The 23,754-nt window shown below is 42.0% G+C and overlaps 3 protein-coding genes across 4 annotated transcripts; 1 reads left to right on the top strand and 2 right to left on the bottom strand.

Annotated features, from left to right (window-relative positions):
* The first annotated feature begins 1,643 nt into the window (after positions 1 to 1,643).
* Positions 1,644 to 3,115, top strand: svbp (small vasohibin binding protein). The gene is made up of 3 exons (XM_085924194.1): positions 1,644 to 1,760; positions 2,003 to 2,128; positions 2,212 to 3,115. The coding sequence occupies exons 2-3, from the start codon at positions 2,015 to 2,017 to the stop codon at positions 2,296 to 2,298; spliced, it is 201 nt and encodes a 66-aa protein (XP_085780320.1). The 5' UTR covers positions 1,644 to 1,760; positions 2,003 to 2,014; the 3' UTR covers positions 2,299 to 3,115.
* Positions 3,116 to 3,171: 56 nt separating this feature from the next.
* Positions 3,172 to 5,278, bottom strand: fbxo2 (F-box protein 2). Of its 2 annotated transcripts, XM_085924573.1 has the most exons (6): positions 5,229 to 5,278; positions 4,532 to 4,595; positions 4,255 to 4,381; positions 3,982 to 4,074; positions 3,762 to 3,900; positions 3,172 to 3,685 (listed from the first exon to the last, which is right to left on the bottom strand). In XM_085924573.1, the coding sequence occupies exons 2-6, from the start codon at positions 4,566 to 4,568 to the stop codon at positions 3,551 to 3,553; spliced, it is 531 nt and encodes a 176-aa protein (XP_085780699.1). In that variant the 5' UTR covers positions 4,569 to 4,595; positions 5,229 to 5,278; the 3' UTR covers positions 3,172 to 3,550. The 2 variants fall into 2 exon arrangements, with proteins under 2 accessions (XP_085780699.1, XP_085780700.1); XM_085924574.1 differs by lacking the exon at positions 5,229 to 5,278 and having other exon boundaries at positions 4,532 to 4,679.
* A 205-nt stretch (positions 5,279 to 5,483) lies between these two features.
* LOC147049531 (integrin alpha-5-like) lies at positions 5,484 to 22,458 on the bottom strand. Its single transcript, XM_085924702.1, has 30 exons — positions 22,128 to 22,458; positions 20,372 to 20,496; positions 19,240 to 19,340; positions 19,001 to 19,124; positions 18,795 to 18,856; positions 18,604 to 18,649; positions 18,347 to 18,472; positions 18,100 to 18,144; positions 17,843 to 17,886; positions 17,634 to 17,690; positions 16,300 to 16,352; positions 15,827 to 16,035; positions 15,336 to 15,527; positions 15,219 to 15,264; positions 15,015 to 15,128; positions 14,500 to 14,555; positions 14,042 to 14,199; positions 12,802 to 12,939; positions 10,692 to 10,759; positions 9,173 to 9,323; positions 8,826 to 8,918; positions 8,665 to 8,744; positions 8,506 to 8,586; positions 7,995 to 8,100; positions 7,741 to 7,899; positions 7,520 to 7,624; positions 7,032 to 7,145; positions 6,680 to 6,781; positions 6,483 to 6,605; positions 5,484 to 6,404 (listed from the first exon to the last, which is right to left on the bottom strand). Exons 1-30 carry the CDS (start codon positions 22,328 to 22,330, stop codon positions 6,321 to 6,323), a joined length of 3,165 nt encoding a protein of 1,054 aa, XP_085780828.1. The 5' UTR covers positions 22,331 to 22,458; the 3' UTR covers positions 5,484 to 6,320.
* Between the last annotated feature and the right edge of the window lie 1,296 nt (positions 22,459 to 23,754).

The following is a 23,754-nucleotide window of genomic DNA, read 5'->3' as shown; positions in this document are numbered from 1 at the left end:
TTTCTCATCGCCTCGCCTGAAGTCGCAACAACTAACGATAGACTCGCCGGCCGCATCTGGAGAATTTAATGAGATTTTATACAAGAGGTCCTTGAGCTCATTTGCTACAGAAGAAGCATGTTTGTTCTGCGAGCTAGGCACGTGTGGCAGGTGTTCACTGTCAGCAGTACATTGGAATTGGGCACCTGGCATCTTGCACTTTGAATCTTGCCTTTATAAAGTCAATCCAGGAATGACAGTAACAGTTTTGCTTTGGACGGGTTTCTTTCAAAACATTTTAAACAAATACGATTATTGACAGAAACTGTTTTCATAGGACGCCACAGTGGTATTTCAACGGTGTTCTTCCAAGAAACTGCTTGTCACTCAAAGGCAGCAGTTGACACAGTGACGTCTTTCACTTTGGGTTTTCTCTGAATGCGAGGCTTTTCTGACCACCAAAACCTGCAATTACCCAATTAGTTTGCAACTGAACTTTGCTCCATGCCACATTTGACATCCAATGGATGTATTCAGTCCAATTTCCGATGTTATTAACTTTAGCAAGTATTTTAATCCAAATAGAACAGAGAAAACTATTTATATTAATAACAACTCCGGTAATTTTACTGTATTTGATTACTTGCATTAGCTCCATACTGTACAGTTGAGAACTGTTCTGCTCAAGCTTTGGCCATAATATTGATGCATAACGCTGCAGGGGCAGTCAATGGTCTGACGGTCGTTGGCAATGAATTTTGCAGGATATTATCCCAAGGCAGCACACTCTCCTGCAGTCAGAGGATAAATCCAGGTAAACCGTTGGTATATGCTGCGCCATAAATCCTATTGTGGTACAGCATTGCCAGAGGCCACATATGCACACGTTCAAACTTCAACAACAACAAAAGAATGTCAGTTAAGTTAGTTCTGGGGAGAGAAAAAAAAAATGGTGATCTTTGTCCTATGACTGTTTTTTATTTCTGGTGATAATTATGCCGTGGAGCAATGTGGCTGTACGGTGTGAAACCCACCCAATACTCTGGCGATATGGTGCACGTCATAAAAATACCGCACGTCTACTTTATGTGAGCATGATGTGGAGTGCCTGTGAGGAATAAAACAGTCAGCACTTCAATCGTGAAATTTAAGGATGGACACAACAGCTTGGTCAAAACCGTGAAATTCATATCTTAAAAAAAAAATCTATATTTGACAAATGCAAATTGCAACAACTAAATCCAATCTTAAAAATTACATCTTGCACATTTGAAGAGAGAAAAATATTCCAAAGAAAAAATAAACGCTCTAGTGTTAAATGTGAAATTCATGTCAGCTGCAGGTTCAAATGACGCCACAAGATTTTTTGTGTTAAAGTGTTAAATGTGAAATTCATGTCACCTGCAGGTTCAAATGACGTCACAAGACTGACCTCTATGTGGACTGTTATGCGATCCTGACATCTTGTGGTCAAATGTAGGAGAACATTCATCGAAGGAGATTCGGATAATTTATGAGAAAAAAATAGATTTTCTAAGTTGTGTTTTAAAAAATTTTTGTCTTTGTTTTCGTATGTTAGTTTTTCCTTTGACGAAAAATCCGCCGTGTAATAAAGTCGACATAGTGTATTGTGTTGTTTTCGACAATCAACGCGGAACCTTTGAGTAGCGCTCAAACTAGACGACCTTATTTATTTGCAACACCCGCGTAACAGCTGTTTTACTTCTCATTGCTCGGCTCCGATCTGGCGTCACTCTTTGGATTCGTTTGAGTACATCTGTGTACGTTTTCAATTTTCTCAACACATACATTTGTCTGTCAGTGTTTCTCAGTCAGATGTGTCCTGCAAATATCTTTTTGTTGCATTGCATTAGCAAATGAACGCTAGGTAGCTAACAGATCAATGTTACCAAGCTGCAAGCTCTAAATTCCTTGTGCACAATTGTGTTCGACAATCACAAGTTCGAGTTTTCATTTTTGCCTTAACATACCAAATCACATCCTTTCGTTCTTGTTTGAGTAGAAAACAATCGCAATGGAACCTGCTTGCCGTAAAGACAAGCCAAAGTTGAACACCACGCCTACCAGAGGAGACCGATCAAAACAGAAGTCTGCACAGCAGGAACTCAAACAGCGACAGAGGGCAGAGGTGACCACATCAGTGGATCCATTTTTTTGTTTGAGTCCAGTCCTATATAATTATTAACCGTCTACTATCTCACCTATCTTCAGATTTATGCCTTGAACAAGGTGATGACTGCATTTGAACATCAGCAGTTTGAGACCTTTTGCAAACAGATGCAGCAACAAGGAGAATGAAGATGCTATCAGCGCTTTCTTCATCTGGGTTTTCCCTCGAACAAAGTGAGTCGTGGTGACTCCATCCTGAGCACTCACAAGTATGCACAATGAAGGACCTGAAGTTATACAATGTGAAGTTTTAAATGACTGAATCAAGCGATCGTGCTTCTGAATTTGTCGTCTTGAAATTGCCGTGGAGTATTTCTATTCAAAGCGTTACAATACATATTGAGAACAGTTGGAATATTTTGTAGACAGACATCAAATGTGTCATGAATTGGTTACGGTGCTCTTGCATGCTCATTTCAGTCCTGTCACTATTCATTTGTTGCGGTATGTAACGTATGTCTCGAAGAATTTAGACTGGGCAAGGCAAGATACTTCGGGACAGTTCCCATTGTAACGTAAACTGTATTGTCATGTTAAAAAAAAAAACTTACCTCTTCAACGACTGAAACACCACAAATTTAGAAATAATTTGAATGTGTTCGGTATTTTTTTTAAAGACAGGTAACTAAATGTCTTCTACACCACATCAGTATGTTCACTCGGAAGGTAGCTTGTTTGATGATTTCTAGAAAAAACAAAAAAACATTGTAACTTGAACCTTTCTTACCCTTGTTCGGTTCTTTTAACTTGCTGCCTCAAGACATCTTTTTTTTTTGTAAATTACAATTGTCTTTACTGGAGACAACTGATTTTGAATCACGACGGAAACAATAATTATGCAAATTCTGTGACTGGCACTGTTTTCAATGGCAGCTGACCTGTACCTGAGTTACTTTTGTACTAAGCATTTTATTTTGTTGAATAAAAATTCACTTCACAAACCCAAGTTTGCTTTTAGCAGTTTTAATTGAACGTATATGTTCTCAAGTGAGTCCACACAATATTCTGCACTTGATCTTATTAGATGAGTGTAAATACCCGCAGGAGCCACCAATTTTTTCAAAACCAAGAGCACAGTCTTGGTTGTTATGTGGTCCTTGGGGGCTACCTACTACCTGCAGGCACCATCTTGATGACCCCTCTAGTACGTTATAGTATAAGGCAGTGAGTACGGGGAAAAAAAACATCTCAGCACATTTTCTCCGGGAATGCATCATAAAGTTTCCGCTGACATACAAGCACTGTAACTCTACCACTTCAAAAACGGGAACGTTTTCTCGTCACCTAGCGTGCAACATGCATGATGTTCCATACTGTTGCGTAAGACCAACATGGTCGTCTTGAAAGCATTGCACAGACGAATACATTTCCCCCCCCTTGCCTACACCTGAAGAGTAACAGAGCTCCCAGTAACCCTTACTCCATACCAGCCCTCCCAGTACTTTGTGTCATGGCCTCCATGTTCAAAGGAGATAAAACGTAGACCGGGACCATACTCGGAAAAGGTGTGGCTGACCTGGAGACGAGACAGTCGCAGCACGTCAAATGCAAAGAGTTTCACATTCTGATCAGTATGGCGTCCGTTTGTTCACCTGCTTCCATGAGCAGTCGTCGCACTCCGGGTCCAGAGTCACGGATTCGGGCGCGAACTCCTGCATGACCACGTGATTCTCATCCAGCAGACGCACCGTTATCTGGTAGGTGCAGCCACAGTCCTGCCTCCCACAGTACCTGCAGGATGAGCACAATATTATTTAGCGGCTGAGTGAGGCCACCGGCTTTTTTTTTTTTTTTTTTAATAATTTCCCTCACCAGTCTTCAACTGACACGACAGGTTGGGCGTCCAGCTGCTCGCAAGTGAAACCCTGCTCCAATAAGTCAATGACTTGTCTCTTCAGACACAGCCTAGGAGCCCAAAAAGATTGTTTGACATGGACACTTGGATGATATTTGATGGCGCTCACTTGGATTGAGACTCAGTTGGGACTTTTTCTTTCTGATGCATTCCGATGGTGGTCCGCCTCTAAATGTGATTTTCGAGCAGATATGTATATGAAGACAAATACATATTTGGTTGAGACTCACTCAAAGGAGGTTGCAAAGTATTTTGTGACAGCAGTATCACTGAAGTCATGGCCGCAGTCTCCCGGCATGTCCTCCACCATCCACTCGCTCCCGCCGTTCTCTGTCAGCTCCCAGAAATCCAATTGCTCTGGGAGGGAAAGGCTAAAATGCTCATTTTGACGATATTATCTCATTAAATCCATTGTTTTCATTGATCTAATGCCCATGAGATGCTTTCTTTATTTCTTTTCCACATTCTCCAAATCTCATCTCCACTTTGTAGCAAAAGACAACTTACCTTCACCTCTGGGATTCTTGATCAAATTAGTGGCCATGATTACAATGCACTAACCACGCAGCGTCTGGACAGAATAAAAAGCCCTTTAGAATATGTCTTCACAATTTAATCTCATTACCTACTGGTTAGCATTTCCAAGCAGCCTTTCCCAAACTTTGGTTTTTAGAATCAGAATCAGTTTATTGGCCAAGTTTGTGCATGCCAAACAAGGAATTTGACTAACTAAACTTACTAAAAGAAGTTGACTATTAAAGACATTTGAATGGATATGTCTAATCCATGCCCACTGTGTTCCTGAGTTAAAATGTATTTCACTTTTGTCTTGCATTGATGCGAAGCACTAATACCCGGTCTGCTGACGCACTGCACAACACATGGAGCCAATGCAAAGCCAGCCTCATTCCGTGCTGAATAGAGGATCAGTCAGTCATCGGGCCAACAGGAGCGATAGATATCAGTCAGCAGAAAAAAAACAGCGTGAGTGAGTCATAGTGGACATGGATTTGTTTTGACTTGACATCCACATATCCTCCTTTTGGCTTGTTGTTGACAAAAGTCTCTCCTTCACTCTCTCAGACTCAAAATAAGCAGCTGAGTCATCCACACTTGCTCACACAGTTATCTGCATGCACAAAATTAAGCGTGCGTACATTCTGGATATTTTCTGTCTTGACATGTACAAAACCAGGTTACTTACGGCTCAAAAGGACAAGTCGGGCGTTGCGTCTACTTCTCAGGATACTTGAGCTCATCTGCAGTGAAGCGTCCTTGTGCCAACTGGGCTTTTATTGCAACTACCAAAGGTGGGGGGAGAGCATGCATGCTGTGGATCTCAGCAGAAACACACAATCAGCAGAAACATAGAGCTACACTTCAACAACCAATGGGGAAAGAAAATATAGGAGTATAAATAATTATATATAAGTAAATATGATCATGTTCTGTTACATAAACAAAATCAGGCTTTATTCTGAGTCAAGATATAAACACCACACATTACAATACAATACACACCTCCCAATATGGGAGAGAAAGATTTTCAAGTTAAACATTGCAGTTTGTTCAGGATTATCCTGCAGGCGGTACAGTACAACGTTTCACAATCAACTTACACCATGGCATAAATAATAACAGTATGATTACTATGAAAAATAACGGCAGTGACATCAAGAAATACCAAACTGAAAGTTCAGTTGCAAGCTGGACCGGATCGATCTGGAGACAAGAAATAGCCGAGCATTCGCTGCTTTTGTTTGTTTCCTGGACTGAAAATGACCTTTAAAGGACCAGTGTGTATCATTTGGTGAACAAAAAAAAAAAAACCTCTTGCATCAGACATTTACAGTAGCCGGGTCGATGAAATTATTAATGCAAGTTAAATATTTATAAAATAATTTGTTTTCTAAACTCATTCGGTATTTGAGTGCAGTTTGGTTTTAAAGAATCTGATGTATATACAACCTCCCTCTATCGATCTATAGAGGAAGCTGAAGTACCTCGAACCTCTGAACTGGGACACAAATTGTTAACAGCCATACCAGAGAGTTTAACCAACAAATAGCCTTGAAACACTATGATCTAAAAAAAAGATGTTCCACAGCAGCGCAACGTGAACCGCATGCCCTCCTCATCTCGGTGGTTCAGATTTTAGTGCAGCATCAGGTCATACACAGTCCAGTGATCCAACACCCTTCGATGTCCACCAACATTTTCTGCTCATCATTAGAACATCTCATTAATAATTTAGCATTGTGATAATATTTCATATTTTAGTTGTGTTGTCTCAGATTTAGGCTTCTGATGATGCCTGAGGTCTGAGCTGGGCCTTCTCCATGGTGGTGCCGTACGGATCGGACCTTTTGAAGAAGCCCATCTGAAGGGATAAATAATGACAACAAACTTGTGTAGTTTGAAACAAAATATAAACAATATTCCCAAACGGCTTCGTTACCTTGTACAGCAGATATATGAGCAGTGAGAGTAAAAGCAGGCCAGCTAGAACAGCGAGGATGATGATCCACACGGGAACGTAGAACAGGCCGTCCGCTTTGTTCCACAGCACGGACGTCACCACCTGAACGCCAGAAAGCCGTAATCCAGTTCCACCAAGTCAACACGATAGAATCGGACAATCTCGAAACAACTTACCTTTTTAGATCCCGATTGTTTGGATTTTGGAGCAATGGTATAGGGCATCTTATCGACAGTGAACTGTACCAAACACTCCAAAACAAACTGCTTGTGGGCCCTCTGACAAAAGCAGAAAGGACACACATGAAACACCTAAGCAGTGACTGAAAAACCAAGAGGGAGCCTTTTTTTTTTTTTACACTTTTTGTAAATAACTTTCAGTATAGAAAGTTAAACTGATTAAAAAAGGAAAAACGTGTTTATGTAATGTCTAAACTGTCCGCTAGAGGACAGTGTAGTTGATCTTTGGGTTTTCCCCTTTAAATCGCTCCAATGAAGGAATATCATGAGGTTAAAATTGGAGACTCACCTCGAGAAAAGTCTCCACCCAAAGTCGGGAGTGAACTCTCAAGATAACGCTAGCTCCTCTCTCCAGCCGCCCAATGTGACACTCGAGCCGCCAGCACTCCACAGTCGAGCATGTCTGCGATGCAAATAGTTAACACAGGCCATGTGGCATTCAACAATCCGTGTTTCTTTCGTCGCATAATTGAATGAAGACGGGCAGTCTGAAACAGACGTCATGTCGGTTGTGCAACAAGCAGTCCAGTAAACCACAAAGATAATTTAACTTCCTCTCATAAACACAGCAGACACCAACCAATGTGGACCAGGGCTCATTATATTCCCATTTCCTGTGTTAATTGCAATCATGTCAGACGAATTAAAATACTTTGCAAGCACAGAATCTTCTTGCCTGTCTTCCTTCTGGCAGTGGGGCTCAGAAGACCCTCAGAAAACCCACGAACCACACCAGGAAAGAAAGTCCAGGTTGTAAATAATAGCGTTTTGAATTACCAAGTTTCCTTGTCCAGGCATGGGACCTTTGACCTCTCTCTTCTGGATTTGATGCTCCATGCTGGATTCCAGTGATGAGGGACTTCTTGAAGATGGAGACTGAAGCTGAGTGCAGAAATGGTTTTTTTGTTGAAAGGTGTTTGCAGTCACACCAAAGGATGACTGCACATTGAGTACAGTTTAAAACCCATGGAATATATTTTGGTCAGCCCATTTGTCACCTTGAGTTTGAGTGCATTCAGGGCGTGTTTTGAGGAGCAGCTGAGTGGCCCCTCGGTGAGCACCTTGACAGGGTAGAGCAGGTCGTGATTGTGAGACCTCAGAGGACATCTCACTTCTAATGTGGATTGACTGACAACACCGGGGCCGTTGTTGATCAACTAAGAAGAAGAAAGTCATTATCAACTGACCTGCATAACAGCTAGAGAGTGGAGGGGGGGGGGGGGGGGGGTTCTGCCCCCCAAAATATGCTTACCTCAAAGACCTGTTGTAGCTCAGGGCCGATGTCCCGCTCATCTGTCAGACTCTGACTGACGCTCCAATTGGGGACTGGGAGGAAGACTTTGTCTGGCCGGGAAACTCTGAAATGGATGGTGTAAAAGTTCAGTGCCAGCGCAAGTAGAGACATGAAAGAATGAATACCATACATCAGGGGTGTCAAACTCATTTTTTTTCACGGGCCGCATTGTCGTCATAGCTTCTTTCGGAGGGCCATTATGACTGTCAACCCAAATAAATGTATGAGCACCTCATATTATATACAGTAAAAGCTACAAAACAACTCGTTTTCAAATCAGACAAGTAAAAACTGGTCAAATATTAAAAAAAAAAAGATATTAAAAGTGAAGACAATTTGCAATTCTAGTCATGACACATGAATTTGATGCACAATTTGTCTTCGCAGGCCACATAAAATGATGTGACGGGCCGTATCTGGCCCCCGGGCCTTGTGTTTGACACCTGTGCCATACACATGAAGGTCTCACCCCTGCAGAATGACATGAGCCAGCGCAGCTACCTCCAACTCCAACACAACTACTTCACTCTCTGAGTTGTTTACATTTTTACTGCACACAAGAAACACATGCAAAGAAAATCAGCAAATTGTAAATATTCAAATGGCTGATTACAAAAGGGGGTCCTACCTTTTTAATTGGAACTCAAATTGTACAGTGTTCTGAGTGTCTGTGAGTCTGGGAACAGTGAAACGGAGACCTGCCCAAAACTACAAAAGACATATATATAAGATTAATTGAAGGATGGAAGGACACATGGTGAAAAAAATTAAATATATGGTAGTTCTTACACTAGTGCCAGCTTTCATGGGGTTTCCCAGATCGCATTTGAGGAAACGGGTATCATTTTCGGCCTCGTAGCTGCATGTTAGCTGAGTCAGACTCTGGAAAACAACCAAAGACAATAACTGAATGGCGCATAGAAAAAAAAAGGGAAGTTATATAAACTGATGAGATACAAATGTAATGTAATGTGTGTATATAATGTTTAGGTGAAAAAGGATAAAAAAATAACATAAAATGAATTACATATATAAATTAAATTTTATGAATGAATGAATGAATATATATATATATATAGTTCTTCAGGCATAGATATTCCCAATTTGACGTTTGTCGAACCAGTTGTCTTTCTCACCGCGTTGTTGCGCGTTATCCCACTATAGTCGGCCTCTTTGGGAAGCCGGACGTAGAGCTCCGCCTCGTACGCTCCGCCTTCTCCCTCGTTTCTGGCATTGAAGGTGAGACTCATGGGGTTTTCGTCACCCAGGTAAACTTCTTTTCTGTCGCTGGGTGATGAGAACACATCAAAATCATTGTGGCTGCATTCAACGCTCTTTAAAAATGAAGACGGCTTGTCATTTTATAATTTTAGGTATTCCATTATGCTATTTTTAATCTCGAGGATAAACTCTGTTAAATTGATACATTTTTAGAGATAGTGACAGCACCCGATAACTCCTCCCGTGCTGTTCTTTTGAAGCTACTCGGTGCTATGACCCCGAGTAGTGATTGTAAAATGGAATGAAAAGCAGCGTTACAAAGTCCTCACAATTGTTCTTTGTGAGGAGCCATCCCTGGAGACCACTTATACGCATAACTGTCCATGACCGACTGGGGAAATGACCCACGTCTGATCACAGCCATTTGTCTCAGGAAACTCACTCCAACTTCTTCTGCACGGTAAAACACACTTTTCAAATTTGGGATAAATCCCACAGCACGTTCCAACTCCCCCCCCTCCAAAACCACCATTTGTGTTTCTATTGAGTCACCAAGCCAGAAAAAAAGTCTAGTTGAGGCTCATAAAAACAAAATCGGGGTTCCTCTTTGATGTCACATTTCCTCCATCCCTTCCCCCCCCCCGCTCTGCCTGAACACAAGCGGCCTCTTTGCAAGGTACGTCCACCAGCTGAATTGAATTAAGCAATGCAAAGGAAGTCACACTGCACCATCGCGCCACACCGATGCTGAGAACGGGCAAATGTCTGCACCGTGTGCATCGCGCCAGTTTTGCTGAATGTGTTTTCTTGGCCATTCAGCCATGTTTGAATGATTAGTCTCTGCAGTGCACTGCCAGTCCAAGTGGACCATGACTTGGTTTACTACATTAAATTTAATTTATGTAGTAGGGGGAGGGGTTTGTGCAAAGGAAGCAAAGATTCAAACCCTGAACCTCAGAAAGCTTATGGATGTGCTTATCTAGTCAAAGAAACAATTATAAAATTCAATCAACTGAAGTGATTTTAGCTCCTGGATTTGGAGATTGAGGTTGCTTCATGATGACGAAATGAATCCCGAAGTAACTGGTAGGAGGCAAACTAACAACAAAGAAATGTTGTTTGCAATTTGTTTCATTGTCCTCAAGTTGTCAAAAGATAATTGAAACATGATGGCTGAGAAAGGACGACGATTGTCTCTGTTTGATCCCCGTAAGCTATGCTGTTTTTTTATGTCTTGTATTGAGTCAATTTCTGTGATATTTCCATGGCAACCAGCAAAATAAGCACATGTGCACCACAGCAACTACAACGCGATTATTCGAGAGCTTTCTGAGGGACAGTGTGGATCTGTCCTGCAAATCAACTGCAGAAGGAATTGGGACACATTAAGTTTGTTGAACCAGTTCAAGTAGGAGAAAGGTGACTTCCTCTCACCCATAAACAGCCAACTTCAGGTCAGGGACGCAGATGTTGTCATCTCCACAATCCAGTTGGATCTGGGCCTTAGAGAGCAAAGGGGAGGGGGTGGTCAGAAAAGAGCTCTAATGTATACATACAGAAAAGCTTTTAAGAAAGTGGATCTTTAGTATCATCTTTTTTTTTTTCTCCACCCTATCAGCTAAATAGCAGCCAAATTCCAAGAAGCTGGTAGGAGGCGTTTGGCTTTCATGTTGGCACCGGAACACTTACATGGAAAATAGAGGAAGAGAAACAATGTGAGCAAGGCTAAGCAGAATGATTGCAATCAAAACAATGATTACATTTTGGAAGGAGATCTCATCTGAAAAGTCATATTCAGATTTCACAGAGTTGAGAGGATTAATTGCTTTAAGGTCTGACAAGACAAACGTCTTGGCAAAATATAAGCGAAGATGAATATCCTTTCATTTCAACATGCCATATTCTTTATTTTCCTGTTGTTCTGCCAACACTCTGTCTTCTATGCCGGACTATACTGTTGTTGTTACCCTCTTCTCTCAAACATATGGAGGACATTAGATTCCAAAAGAATGCTGCAGAAGCCAAAGAATCAGCCTGGCGATAGTTCAAATTGTCTCGAGGAAGATTCACTTTTAAGTCTCTACTTGTATTTGCACTCAAGGACATTGGCCATTTAACACCACAATCTGCAAATGCTCATCGTCATTCCTCGTTCACCTCTTTAAACTTGAGGCAAGCCATGTTTATAGCCGACTCAGCGGAATCTCATTTAATATCACGTCTGTGACGCAATCAGAAAGTTTCCCGTTTAGTTAACTTGCTGATCGTTCAGTGGTTAACTCGGCTGACTTCTGAGCAAATCAAGTCCCTACTCGGTGACAATGTAAACGTGTGAATAGATGGATGGATGGATGGATGGATGGATGGATGGATGGATGGATGGATGGATGGATGGATGGATGGATGGATGGATGGATGGATGGATGGATGGATGGATGGATGGATGGATGCATAAAGGGCGGTAGTCTAGGAACAACACCGGCATTCCGAAAGCATCTGTGTATGTATCCTGGGGAGCATGACTTCATATGTGACTGTTTCAACATTTCATGGCTCAACAATGTTGAGTCACTCCCAGATTGCATTGCTGTCAAATGAGAATCGACAAAAGAAGGCAAATAAATACCTGGCTCGGATGTCATCATTTTCATCATTAATGGGCCTTGAGGGTGTGTCAAAGTTTCCTATTCTTGCTACACGTGGGATGACACGGTACTGTAATGTGTTAGCGCCTCCGTTACGAACATGAGAGCAGCAATGGTTTGCGTTCTTCTGATCATTGATAAATAGATCAGAAAGCTGCCTTTCCTTTTTGAGGCAAGAGATACGAGAACAAAACCAGATGACTGCCTGCGTTTCCTTGAAGGCTCCCAGACCTAACCATAAAGAAACAAGCCGTTCACACGTGGACGTCACATGCACAGATCACCTCGTATCACATGTATGACATGCGCACGTGCCTCATAGAGAAGAGCGCTGGCGACATGTACGAGCAAACCGCGGCCAGATGTCTGAAAACGGAGCACCACCCCACCTAAACACAACTGTCAGTTCTCCGTGTGTGTTTTTGTCCGACCAAAGCTCACCAGTCCCTCCGTAAACCGTCATCATATGCGTGGTGAGGGAAAATACGACTAGAGTCCAGTAATCAGTTCCTGTCTTATTGGGGTTGACCCTAAACCTCTAAGCAGATGGGGTTCAGATCTACAAAGGGGGCCCGTGTGTTGAATGTTACTTTCAAAATGGTTGCCAGTAACCTCTGTGTGTGCAATTTCAAATTTGTATCGTACTAATTGCAAACAGTGGGAGATGAGCTTTAATTTTGGTAAGAGTACCGGCAAGCCATCTGTTACAAACTCTCGTTATTTTAAGTGGGATTTATTTTAAAGACTTGGATTATATAACGCAAGGTGTGCAGCTATTTAGCGGGTCCAGTAGTTGGTGTGGTTATGCAATCGGTAGAGGACAATTTATTCACGCATCTCTACGTCGCTACACAATTTACTATCCAATGAACATTGTGAAAGTGAGATATTGTACAGACCTTCTGCTCTATTCGTTGTTCAGTGTCATCATTCAAGATAGGTCTGAGGCCATATTGGTCAACTGGGGCTTGTGGATCCAGGCTAAAGGACAGGCTGATGAAAATGGGGGAGAGTTTATCCCGAAATTCCTCTTCTCCCTGAAAGCAGAAGAGATGCACCCGTGTGAGGAACGGAGGAGAAGAAAGCAGTTAGTCAATAATGCCGACCTTTGTCGGTGTTGTTTTTAGAAAGTATTCAGTTCCTCCATCTGCAAGAATGTTACTAAAAACAGAATACAAAAGAAGAAAGATGGATGTTGAGTGACAGTAGAGGGGACGGTTGTCAGCTCCAGGTCAAACCATCTCTTATCGTGTCAAAAAGCAAAAGACCGCGCTTGAGTGTTTTTGTCGGTCGTGCCGTTTGATCAGACCACCACTGAGTGATGAGATGATTGGTACTGTAGCCTTTTCAGGCCAGTCTCCGCTAATAAGTGCCTCCAAAAACGACACTTCAATCAAACTTCAGAACCTCCCTATTGGGAAATGACTTTAACCTTTGTCCCGGGGCAGAAAGGTTCACCTGGTACTGCAGGTGCACTCTGATTATATGACCGATGGTCTTACAATTTATTGCACTTATTGTCATTGGCCATGTTTTAAAACAATTCCAGATTAATTGGAGCAGATTAGACCAAGGACACATGAGTTCATACCCACTCGTATATTCTTTGAGTCCCTCTAATGAATAAGGCTTCTCAATCAGTCAATTCCGACAGGAGACAAAAGACAGTAAAATTGGATGCAATCCAAAAAGGATTGTTTGTCATTGGTGGAGGTTTGCCCTCTCCTGAGTATAAATTCCATTTTATTAGTCAGTTTGTTCACCGTCAGTCTTCTTCTGCACCGGTCCATCAATCCCACATTTCTTGGAGTTTCACCGACAACAACAACAACATCAGTCAAGACTGTTTGTTGAACTTTGCATGCAGTCACCAAACGCCTATTTCAGATTATTGTTTCACAACATTGCTTCATAGCAGACCTTTGACCCTGCGGTTGAATGTTATTTTATTCAAGGTGGTTGGAATGACTACACTGGGACTTAAACGCATTTCAGAGGTGAGGTCTTTCTTTTTCCCACGCTGCAAATGCTGACTTCAAAAACCTCAGTTAGTATATTAATGCAATCCTTGACAATACTTCTTAAAATGTATAATGATCATAAAGCAGGTTAAACGTGTGAAAACAAAATTTGACTGACCCGTAGATAAATCCTGGTGTCATGGCACATGCGATGCCCTTTGGTGAGATTGAAAGTCTTCACCAAAGTAGGCTGCTGACTATCCAGAAACAGAGTCCTCCTGACAGATTCCTTCTGCTCCTGCTTCATACTGTCCAATTGAATTTCCACCAGGAAGCCTAAAAGTGTGCACATATGCAAATGATGCATGACAGTGTGAATTTTTATTTTTCTCATGTTCTGCTCCAGTATGTTGAATCACAAAGCACTCATGCAGTCCAAATGAGAACACAGACAATACACGCCGGCAACAAACATGTTTCTTCAACATCGGAGCCCGAGAGGTTCCCCTTTGTTTACACAATTGCTTTTTTTGTTAGCAGCCAATTTGACCACAGTTAAGTCCAGTGCACACAAAGAAAGCAAGGACGTGTAATGGGGACCATGTGTGTGCTGGCGTGTGCGTGCATGTGCTTTACCTAGATGCGATAGGAGGTGCTTTGCATCAGCCAGTAGGCAGAAACTGACGCTGACACTGAAATTTGAACAAAAAGAGAATCACAAACTTGATGATGTCCGTATCGGGAAAATAAACTAAACTTGCTTTAATCCGTCTGTTTGAAATGCTTCCCAGTCAGAAAATGCTGCAATTTGCTAAATAAGGCCTAAACATGACTTTTTCCCGCTTCTTTCCTCTGTTTGGTTTCAGAACGCTGCACTTCTGCATTTCTAGTTAAGAACAACTTGGACAGGAAAGCGGCAAATGTGAAGTCATTTGACATTCTCATGAGGGGAAACTTGAAAGCATTCAAATAGAACTGTGATAGGGGTTATGTAACAATGGTCATAGTTTCCATGTTTGGTTGTTTTCAGCTTTCTATTTAAACATTCGACCTTTTTCGTCAAAGAAGTAACTGTATATCGGTAAGAGGGGAAAAACATGATCACGTGCCATTACTGAATTAGCCGCATGTCAAGGTTTGGGTGGTCATACCAAGACACGGGAGCGGTTCCACTTCTTGTGGTAAGATCACAAAGCTTCTCTTCTTGGTTGAACATTGTGGGCTGCACCGTGAGAGATGCGCTCGCAGTCACGATTGGGCGAGACCTGAATAAAGACACAGAGCACCACAAATAACTAAAGCGCAAATTGTTTTCTGCTATTATGTACCCATTATGCGCTATCCTTTGAACACACCTGTACACCACAGATTTGTCGGCCCCAAAAGCTCCAACAATAAGATCTGCGAGAGAGAAAATTCAAGTGTGTTATCAAAGAGGGGAAAACTATTTCCCAGAGAGTGGAATACGGTACCAGGGTAGCCATTCAGATCCAGATCCATGTTTCCTCGTAGCGCAAAACCAAAGTTGGCAGGGAAAGAGCTGGAAGCCCAGTGGCCAGAGAGAGTCTGAGTCGGCGTGTCCTTCAATCCCTTTAGGTAACCGTTGTAAATAAGAACCAGTCCCTGTTGGTCTTCTCCTCCGTAAGGACATCCGATGGCCACATCTGATTGCAAAGACAATTTGCAGAGCAGCTTCCAGTAAGGCGCAGAATGCACGAAATGCGGTAGAACCGAATCCTAATGTCTCAAACAGTTACAGAGTCGTGATCGTTTGCTGTCTTTGATGTGTGTGGTATAATTTATGGGACTTCCTGTCATGTCACTGGAACAAGCTGTGTAATAGTCTTCTAAAAGCAGCATCCAAATTATTGGATGAGTCATAAGCAGAGAGTTGACTTGAAAATTCCTGAATCATAATCCAGTGGCAATTTATACAGAACTCTGTCAGATTGAACGCTCATACCATTAAATCCATCCTGGTTGAGGTCACCCAAAGGTGCCAATGAAGTGCCAAAGCGACCGAATGGCTGCTGGCCGAGTAGATGGTGCAGGCCGGGCTCCAGCTGCAAAGGTTCCTTCTGCAGGTAGACGTAAACTTTGCCAAGCTCCTCCAGCCGCCCGTTGGACCCTCGACGCATGAACATTGGAGCTCCCACCACGAGGTCATCTAGTCTGGGGAACAAGTCAGAATCAGATGCACAACTGTATGCATCATTTAAATGTGGTTGGTGATCTCCACATAAGACTCACGTTGACAAAAAGCAGAATACAGGTGAAACTAGCATGGGAAACTTTGATATGCTTGACCTCGGTCATAATGGCAAAATGCTTCACTTTTATTTCTTAATCCCATTTTAAATTTCCCTCCCTTCCCTCATTTCCCCTGTTTTTTCCCCATGTTTCCATCATCCGTACACAGTCGCAGCGTGAGCTCACCCGTCATTGTTGATATCGGTGGCTACCACTGCATAGCCAAAGTAGGAGCCCATCTGGAATGCATTAAAAAAAAAAAACGCAGTTAGTCTCTAATTACATCACTCTCTTTGTTTTCTTTGCATGTTCTCTCTTTTGTGCCCTCCAACACCAACCCAAGTGGCTTCCCATTCTAAAATACCCCCCGGGGTGCCCATAGGAGCTCAATCTTTGAGCTTCTGTAAAAATGAGCAAAGTTTGCAGTGTTCTGAGACTGAATTTATTTGTCTGCTCTTCTGTTTCAATTTCATACTACACATAATAAATAAGAGTCACATTACATCGCTGTGTGATTCAACTCAGGGTGATTTGTCGCATGTCTCCACGCAAATGCGATTAGAGGCCCCAGCGAAGAAAGAGCCAAGATTGTCTTACTGTCACAACCATGCAGTGCAACTCATATGGGATCAATAAAATCTACTGAGACATCATACGAGCACAGGTTGCCTATTCATACTCGCTCTGTGAAATATGACCTCCACTTCCTGACACAAATGTTGTCTGGAAGTGTCCTCAAACTTTAGAATTTGTGTATTATTATTATTATTATTATTATTATTATTATTATTATTAGGTTTTGTATGTCTCTGGGTAGTCATTGCAAAACAATGTGACTCATTTAAAAAAAATCAAGCTGTTTCACTGCAACCAAAAACAAAATATAGCAAAGCCGTTCAAATTCCACCGCTCTTAGTTCAAAGCTGGTCATAACAACAACGGACACAATCTGGGGTTTCATCGGCCAACGGGGGCTCCTGCCCAAGGTATTTTTACAGCTGATTTTAACAGTTGAGTCCAAGAGCCAACAGAGCAGAGAATTTACCCGCAGAGAGTCCATCATGTCATTCATTACAACAGTTTACTCAGCACCATTCACGCTGAGACCGACACTTCTTGACACCCGCTGCACACTGACCGCCCACATACAGAAAATACACACGCTTTAGTTTGGTCTCGTACATTGTGCAAACTAGTAAAAGAAATGTGACCCACTGCTGGATGTGGCAAAATGGTTGGCAGTCAACCAGTTAATGTGGGGCAGAGGCGTCCCAAATGTGAGGCAAACAAAAAGGTCATCGGGGATAACTAGGTGCAGGTGGGGAAAGACACACTAGTGCAATGACAAGGTTGCTGTTGGTTAAACATGCTTATTTGTGCAAAAATCCACCTCGGTCATTGTTGGTTCCTGTAAGATCAGGCTGTGACCTGCTATCGGCCACTTCTCCGCAGGGCAAATTCCTAAACTATTGTGACATGTAAAAGACAACTTGCTTAAATTCTGCCATAAATGTACCTACTTGCTCTCCTGTCAGGTTGAGCAGCGATTTCAGATCACTTCCGTTGAATATGGACACCTACGAGACAGTTATGGATTACAAATCATTGTTGGTGAAGCCTGAAAAATATGGGTAAAGGACTTTTCATCATCATTCATCAATACAGCAAATGAATTAATTTGCGCTCTATTTGCTCTATTTCTATTTAATTCGCTATTTGCGCTCCTTACTAAACCATACAGCATGAGTCCTTTCGGAACTCCTGTGATGAAATCTGCAACAAAGACAGCGAGAAGCAAACGGTTAGAAGGTAAGACTGAAACAATGTTTTGCACTTTTTCAAGATCATATTCCCCGTGTGTTTCAAAACTGCGAGAGACGTACTCAGTCATGTGTGTGGAGACTAAGTGGTTTTAGAGCTGAGGGGGTCAACAAACCCTACACCCATGTATGTTTGCAGACTCGACACTGTCAACATAACCCTCACCTTCCTCGTCATCCCCACTGAACTCACCACCAGCCACGGAATAACCTGCAGGGAGATGAGGCACAGTTGAAAAGCCCGAGTTATATTGTATATATGTGTATATATATATGTATTTGTATAATGTATATGTATAAATGTATATATGTTTACATATGTGTATAGGTGTGTCCTGTGAGTGTACAGTTTGCGTTAAATTGGAATTTGTGAGTAGATTACTTGTACAATGAATGTAATAAAAATTCCTTACCCAAGTAACTATCATCGTAGGTCCCCTGCACCTGTCCAGTTTGAATCTGCCCAGCAACCGACAATAAAAAAAATGAAGGGTAGTAGGCCTTAACAATCTCGTCTGGCGTGGCTGATATCAGCTGACCTAGATTTTAGGGCAAAATAGGTTATCTGGCATTTCATTGATGAGTGAGTTGTTTTACGATTCACTGACAATCGTATATGATCGATTTAAGATGACTCTCTTTAAAGACATCCACATTAGTGTGAGCTCACCTTGCCAGTAAAAGCTGCCTGGTCCACCAAGAACGACCCTTCCGTCCTGAAACATATACAGGATTTTGAGAGAAAGCAGTTCCTTCAAAAGTTATAATAAACTCTCGCAGCTCGTTATACACAGTTTAATCTCCATTGGCTATTTCTGTCAAAACAATGTCTTCTGAATGACGAAGAAATATTGGTCTTACCTTGGTGAAGTCAGCACTAAATCCTCCTTGACAATAGCCCTGTCCGGCAGGTCCATGACGTTCTGCAGTGAAAACCCCCAAAGAGTAGAAAACATTTTTTTTCGGCTTTCAGATTGTTGTCTCAATATCGTTCCTCTCGGTTTTTAACAATAAGAAGCAAATTAAACTGACACAAAGTTTCCTGGCTAATTTCTTTTGACAATCACCTGTTCGACAGGGGGCATACTCCACAAATGATTTGAGGCTGTCCACAGAGAGGTAACAAGTTCCTGTCATATCAGCGAAGGGTGTCTCGTGTTCCGTCCTCCAATAATACCGGGGAGCGCAAGCCTAAAAGGCACAGGCATAAAAATAACAACTTTGCACTTTGTGAGTGTTTGAAGTCAAGATCAGTTTTAAAGTCTTCATGTATTAAAGTAGACCTGCTGCCGAGGACGGTTCGTACCAGAATATTGTTGCCTTGGGAACGCACAGTGGCTCCAAACCACTGATGGGACTTGAACTCAACTTGAGTGTTCACATCATTTATATAAAAATACTGATCACCTAAACAGAAAAAAAAGGTCATTCAGTCACAAGCCAGAAGACCAGGAGGAAAAATGAGTGGTGTCATGTTTTATTCGAGTTTGATGAAGTGTTTCCATGACTTCCAAAAAACACAGCAGCATTTAAAACTTTCAGCGGTGGGAGTAACACCAGCAGTTGTCATGTTGACATTTACGTTCTGAACCTGCTCTCACCCTTGTAATGGTTGCTGCTGTTTCTGGAGGAGCAGCCAACAGCAGGAGTATTACATCTGCTAATAATAGCGGCGATGTCCCGCCGTCCATTTTCCATAGCACTTATCTTCATTAGGTTTGCAGATCTTCCCAGCCGGATTACCAAAAGCGATCAGAACTTTGGTTCGTAAAATCTTAACCGAAATATTCCTGACCTTCTGGTCGCGGTGTCCTCACTTAATACGCTATTTTTAATTTCCATACAACACTAAATTGTTTTGATGGAAAACCTCACATACTGTTTGACAGGAAATGTTACACAAATCCAATTTTACAGGAGTGTGTACATATAATAATAATAATAAGTGTGAGTCTGTGATCCTCAAATATGGGCTCTTATCATTTCCTGCCATTCTGATGGCGGTGATTATCTTTCTAGGGGTGGGAGCAGTATAGAGCCTCTGGGGTCCTTGTCCCAGTGGTGAATCTACTTTAATTGGAGCGCACCACTGGGCCTGAGTCCAATTGGAAATCACACTTCTGTGGGAACGCTGCAAACATAATCCTTTGCCAAACAGCCGTTATCAAAACATACCGGGGGGGGACATCAAAGGCTGGTTTCAATCCCAAACAGAGCGACTGGATTAGGGGCTTCAAAAAAGACGGGAAGCCGTACTTCTGACCTCCGGGTCAAACAAGGGCAGCTCACTCAAAATGCCCCCATAACTCTTTTGATAGCATGGCTGGCTACACACAGCTGAGTTTACATGTACATTCCGCGATGCCGAGTCAATATTATCCTGTAAATACTTTTTCAAAGTCAAAATAACAGTCAAGTTAATTTACCAGCCGCTATACCTTGCTTGTCAAAGTTGATCATGCTACAGTCGGTTTGGTTCCAGTGGCACAGGAAGACGGCTCCTCCTTCAGTAATTCCGGGCTGGCTTGTGTTGGCCTTTGGAGCCCCGATCAGAATGCTCGTGCTGCACAGCAGAGAGGAAGAACCAAATTGTCTTGTGGCCAATGACTGATTCAGGAAGGAAAAAATCCTTCACATAAGGAAGAATCATTTCTATTATTTTGCCATTAGATGTGGCAGGTGATCAATCATGACTTCCTTTGGATTTTCTATGACCACACCATGTTAATGAAAAAAATCATGACCTCACTGTATATCATGAAGAAGTAATATTAGTGCTGATATCTCTCATTGTGAACAATATCTCTGTTAGGGTTCTTCTATATGGCAATTGTAAAACAATAAGAAGATGTATTAGTTGTCCAAGCTACATTTTGGGGAGCATTTCAAACATGAATTGAATGTGTACACCGAAATGGTCTAGTACAGCACAAAACTAGCTAAACAGTTTGCACGACCTCTTAAGCTCTTTAGCAGAATGAAGCATCCTCTTCCTGTTGTCTTGTTTCCCTACCACACTGCAAGAATGGTTTGATTCACATTGGTGGATCACGAGCTAAATCATTCCATGTCAGCAACACACCAAATGCTTCCAATTCAGCATTCTCGAAATTACCGGTAGTCCACGCTCAGCCTTTTCTATCTCCGCATGATGTTAACTGGCTGGGTTCACAGAAGGATAAAAAAAATAAAACAAATTGGACCACCTTTGCATTCTATCTACCAGCCCTTCGTGAATTATGCTGTATGCAAAGATAACAGGTAATAGCAAAGAATTTATAGCTTGGTGAACGTATCCAACGGCCCGGTGAAAATAAATCCCTGCATGGGTCTTTGGGTTATCGTAAACAAAAATAAAAGTTTCCGGTCATCAACTTCCTCCCGATGACATAACACAGCCGCTTAGTTTCTTGAATTCCAGGAACATCTGAGACTCTTGGAGTCGGACAAGTTAACATGAACTCGCTGATGTTTATATTAATTGTGCTCAGACCTCACTCTTTCCACTCTCACAAAGGAAGCATTTGTCCATTACTTTCGAGACAAAATCCACAACTGGCCTTGCTCCATTCACCAAATTGCCTTTAAATGCAGTAATGCTCATGTAAAAACCTAAAACGTGACATCGTCACTACTCACATGTACACCACATCTGTGCCAAATTGCCGAGACATACCCAAGGTATTAATAAAGAGTTATGTCATGATCTTGATGATGCATTAACTCTAGAGTATTTCCACCTTTTTATGGGCAATTTTCCATGTCTCCTTTACCCATTATTTTTCTCAAATTAAAATGTGGAAAAACATTTGTAAGGAGGTTAATGTCTTGCTTCTCTGCTTTTCAACCACTGCTATTGGGCCGACAACAGTACTCACAGACAGACGTGCATGTCTGTTTCCAATCACTCTGGACTGGAATCTGGAGTTGCGCGTGTGCGTGTGCGTCGGTGCGCGCGCAAGCAGAAAGGGCGCACGTGTGTGCACGAGAGGACACATACATTTAGTTGCTACTTGTAAATTATACAAAAAATATTTCAATTTGTCACATGTAATGAATGAACAAAGTGGATTTGGCGGTAGAGGACAGAACAAAAACACATAAGCGTATTAAATGAAACCTGTTAACTTTCCAAATTGTTGAAAAAAAAAAAGTATTTATTTCTTATCCAAGTGACAAAACATTGAAACTAACCTGGATGAGTTATTGCTGAAGAACTCCACGGAATAGCCAAAATAACTCCCCGATGGTCCGGTAAAAACGACGCGCTTCTCTGTGTCCAGATTAAAAGCCTCGCAAAATTGGGTCAGAATCACAAACACTGCAGGTACTATCAGCAGGACGAACGGACCTTTCCCCCTTGACCGCGTAAGTGGATGTCCAGAAAAGGTGCCCATCTCTCCTTTTGTGCGTCTCGTCTTTCATTGAGTAGCTGTAGCGCAAAACTCATCATCCGTGCTGATCTCTTCGTAGGTCAGTTTGGCTCTGACCATAAATTAATGTCGAGGGTGCTTCTTGCGGCTCTATCACCAGAGAGGGAATGGTGAGATGTGGAGAACAAGAAAGTCAAAGAGGGCAGGGCTCAATGCAACCTCATTTGGGGTGGAGCTTTTCAATGGTACCGGACTATATGAAGTCCAACTTTTGTGCTCCCCCCCCGCCCTCCCCCCATAAAGGCAAATGATTTCACAAAACATGCCTGTTTGACAATATTAAGCTTAATCAAGCAATATTGCCAATTCTGATAAAGTAACTTTCAGTTTTGCATATGCAAAAGTAATTTTATAATGTTTACAATATTGTAAACATTATCAAATTACTTTGGAATATTCTAAGCACAAGTTACTGCAAAAGAAGTGACCATTCTGCTGTTTGGAATTTTCCAAAAGTCATTGTTATTTACAGGGGTGTGTAAGAAAAAAATGATGACTTCAGTTTAGAGAGCTGGAAAAGCACAGCACTCACATACTTCAGGTCTTGGCAGAGACCTTGGTGAGTAAACCTGGAAAACCCAGAGGCATCCATCTATCTGCAGGTTTATCTCATCCTCTTGGAGCTCAAGGTGCAGTCTTGCTGATTGACAGGCGACGAGTGGTGTGTGCGTGCGTGTTGTGACTCATACATTACTTGCAAGGCATCACAACTTTCTAACAAAGAAACTATATATTAACTTGCTCAAGCATGTATATCCATAAACTGTGTACAATTTATCTTAATATATCATAATGAATCATTGGCAATATAATTCCTCACACGCTAGCCTAGGGTACAAATTCTGCATTTCTGAGAGACACTCGGCAGCTAGGACCTTCAATCTCTGTTGACCTCTTCTGGCACAATTCTAAATTGCAGTACGGCTCAGACTTTTCAGGAATAATCACTCAAGTCCATGGCACTGACCTGATTTGAGATAACTGGAATGGAAAACCATGGAGAAGTTATTTGTCAATCGTGTTACTCGACACTCTCGTTCGATTACATTTGCTAGATGCAATTTGCAACTTTGCCACGAAAAATGAAAAGTTGAATTGTCATCAAAGTTATGTATGTGTGAGTGCAACTAATCTAGTAAACACTTTACAGCAATTATCATGACCGGCGCCGTTATCTCCGGAATTGGGTTGCGGTTGCAGGAGTGAAAATAACTTAACACAGATGTCTCTGTCTGGCAATACAAACTCCTCCTGTGGGACCCCCCAAGTATTCCCCGGCCAGAGGAGTAACTTAATCCCCGCAGTGTGTCCCGATTCCAGAAGCCTTGCAGTTGGTATCGAGGCACACGCTTACAAGTATTGGCTGACTAACGTTCATCCATACCTTT

Source organism: Syngnathus leptorhynchus, chromosome 11, assembly GCF_054491065.1.
Source record: "Syngnathus leptorhynchus isolate UIUO chromosome 11, UIUO_Slep, whole genome shotgun sequence".
In the NCBI taxonomy this organism is placed as follows: Eukaryota; Metazoa; Chordata; class Actinopteri; order Syngnathiformes; family Syngnathidae; genus Syngnathus; species Syngnathus leptorhynchus.
The sequence above is the reverse complement of the archived record's forward strand: the minus strand, read 5'-3'. Positions and strand labels throughout refer to the sequence as shown.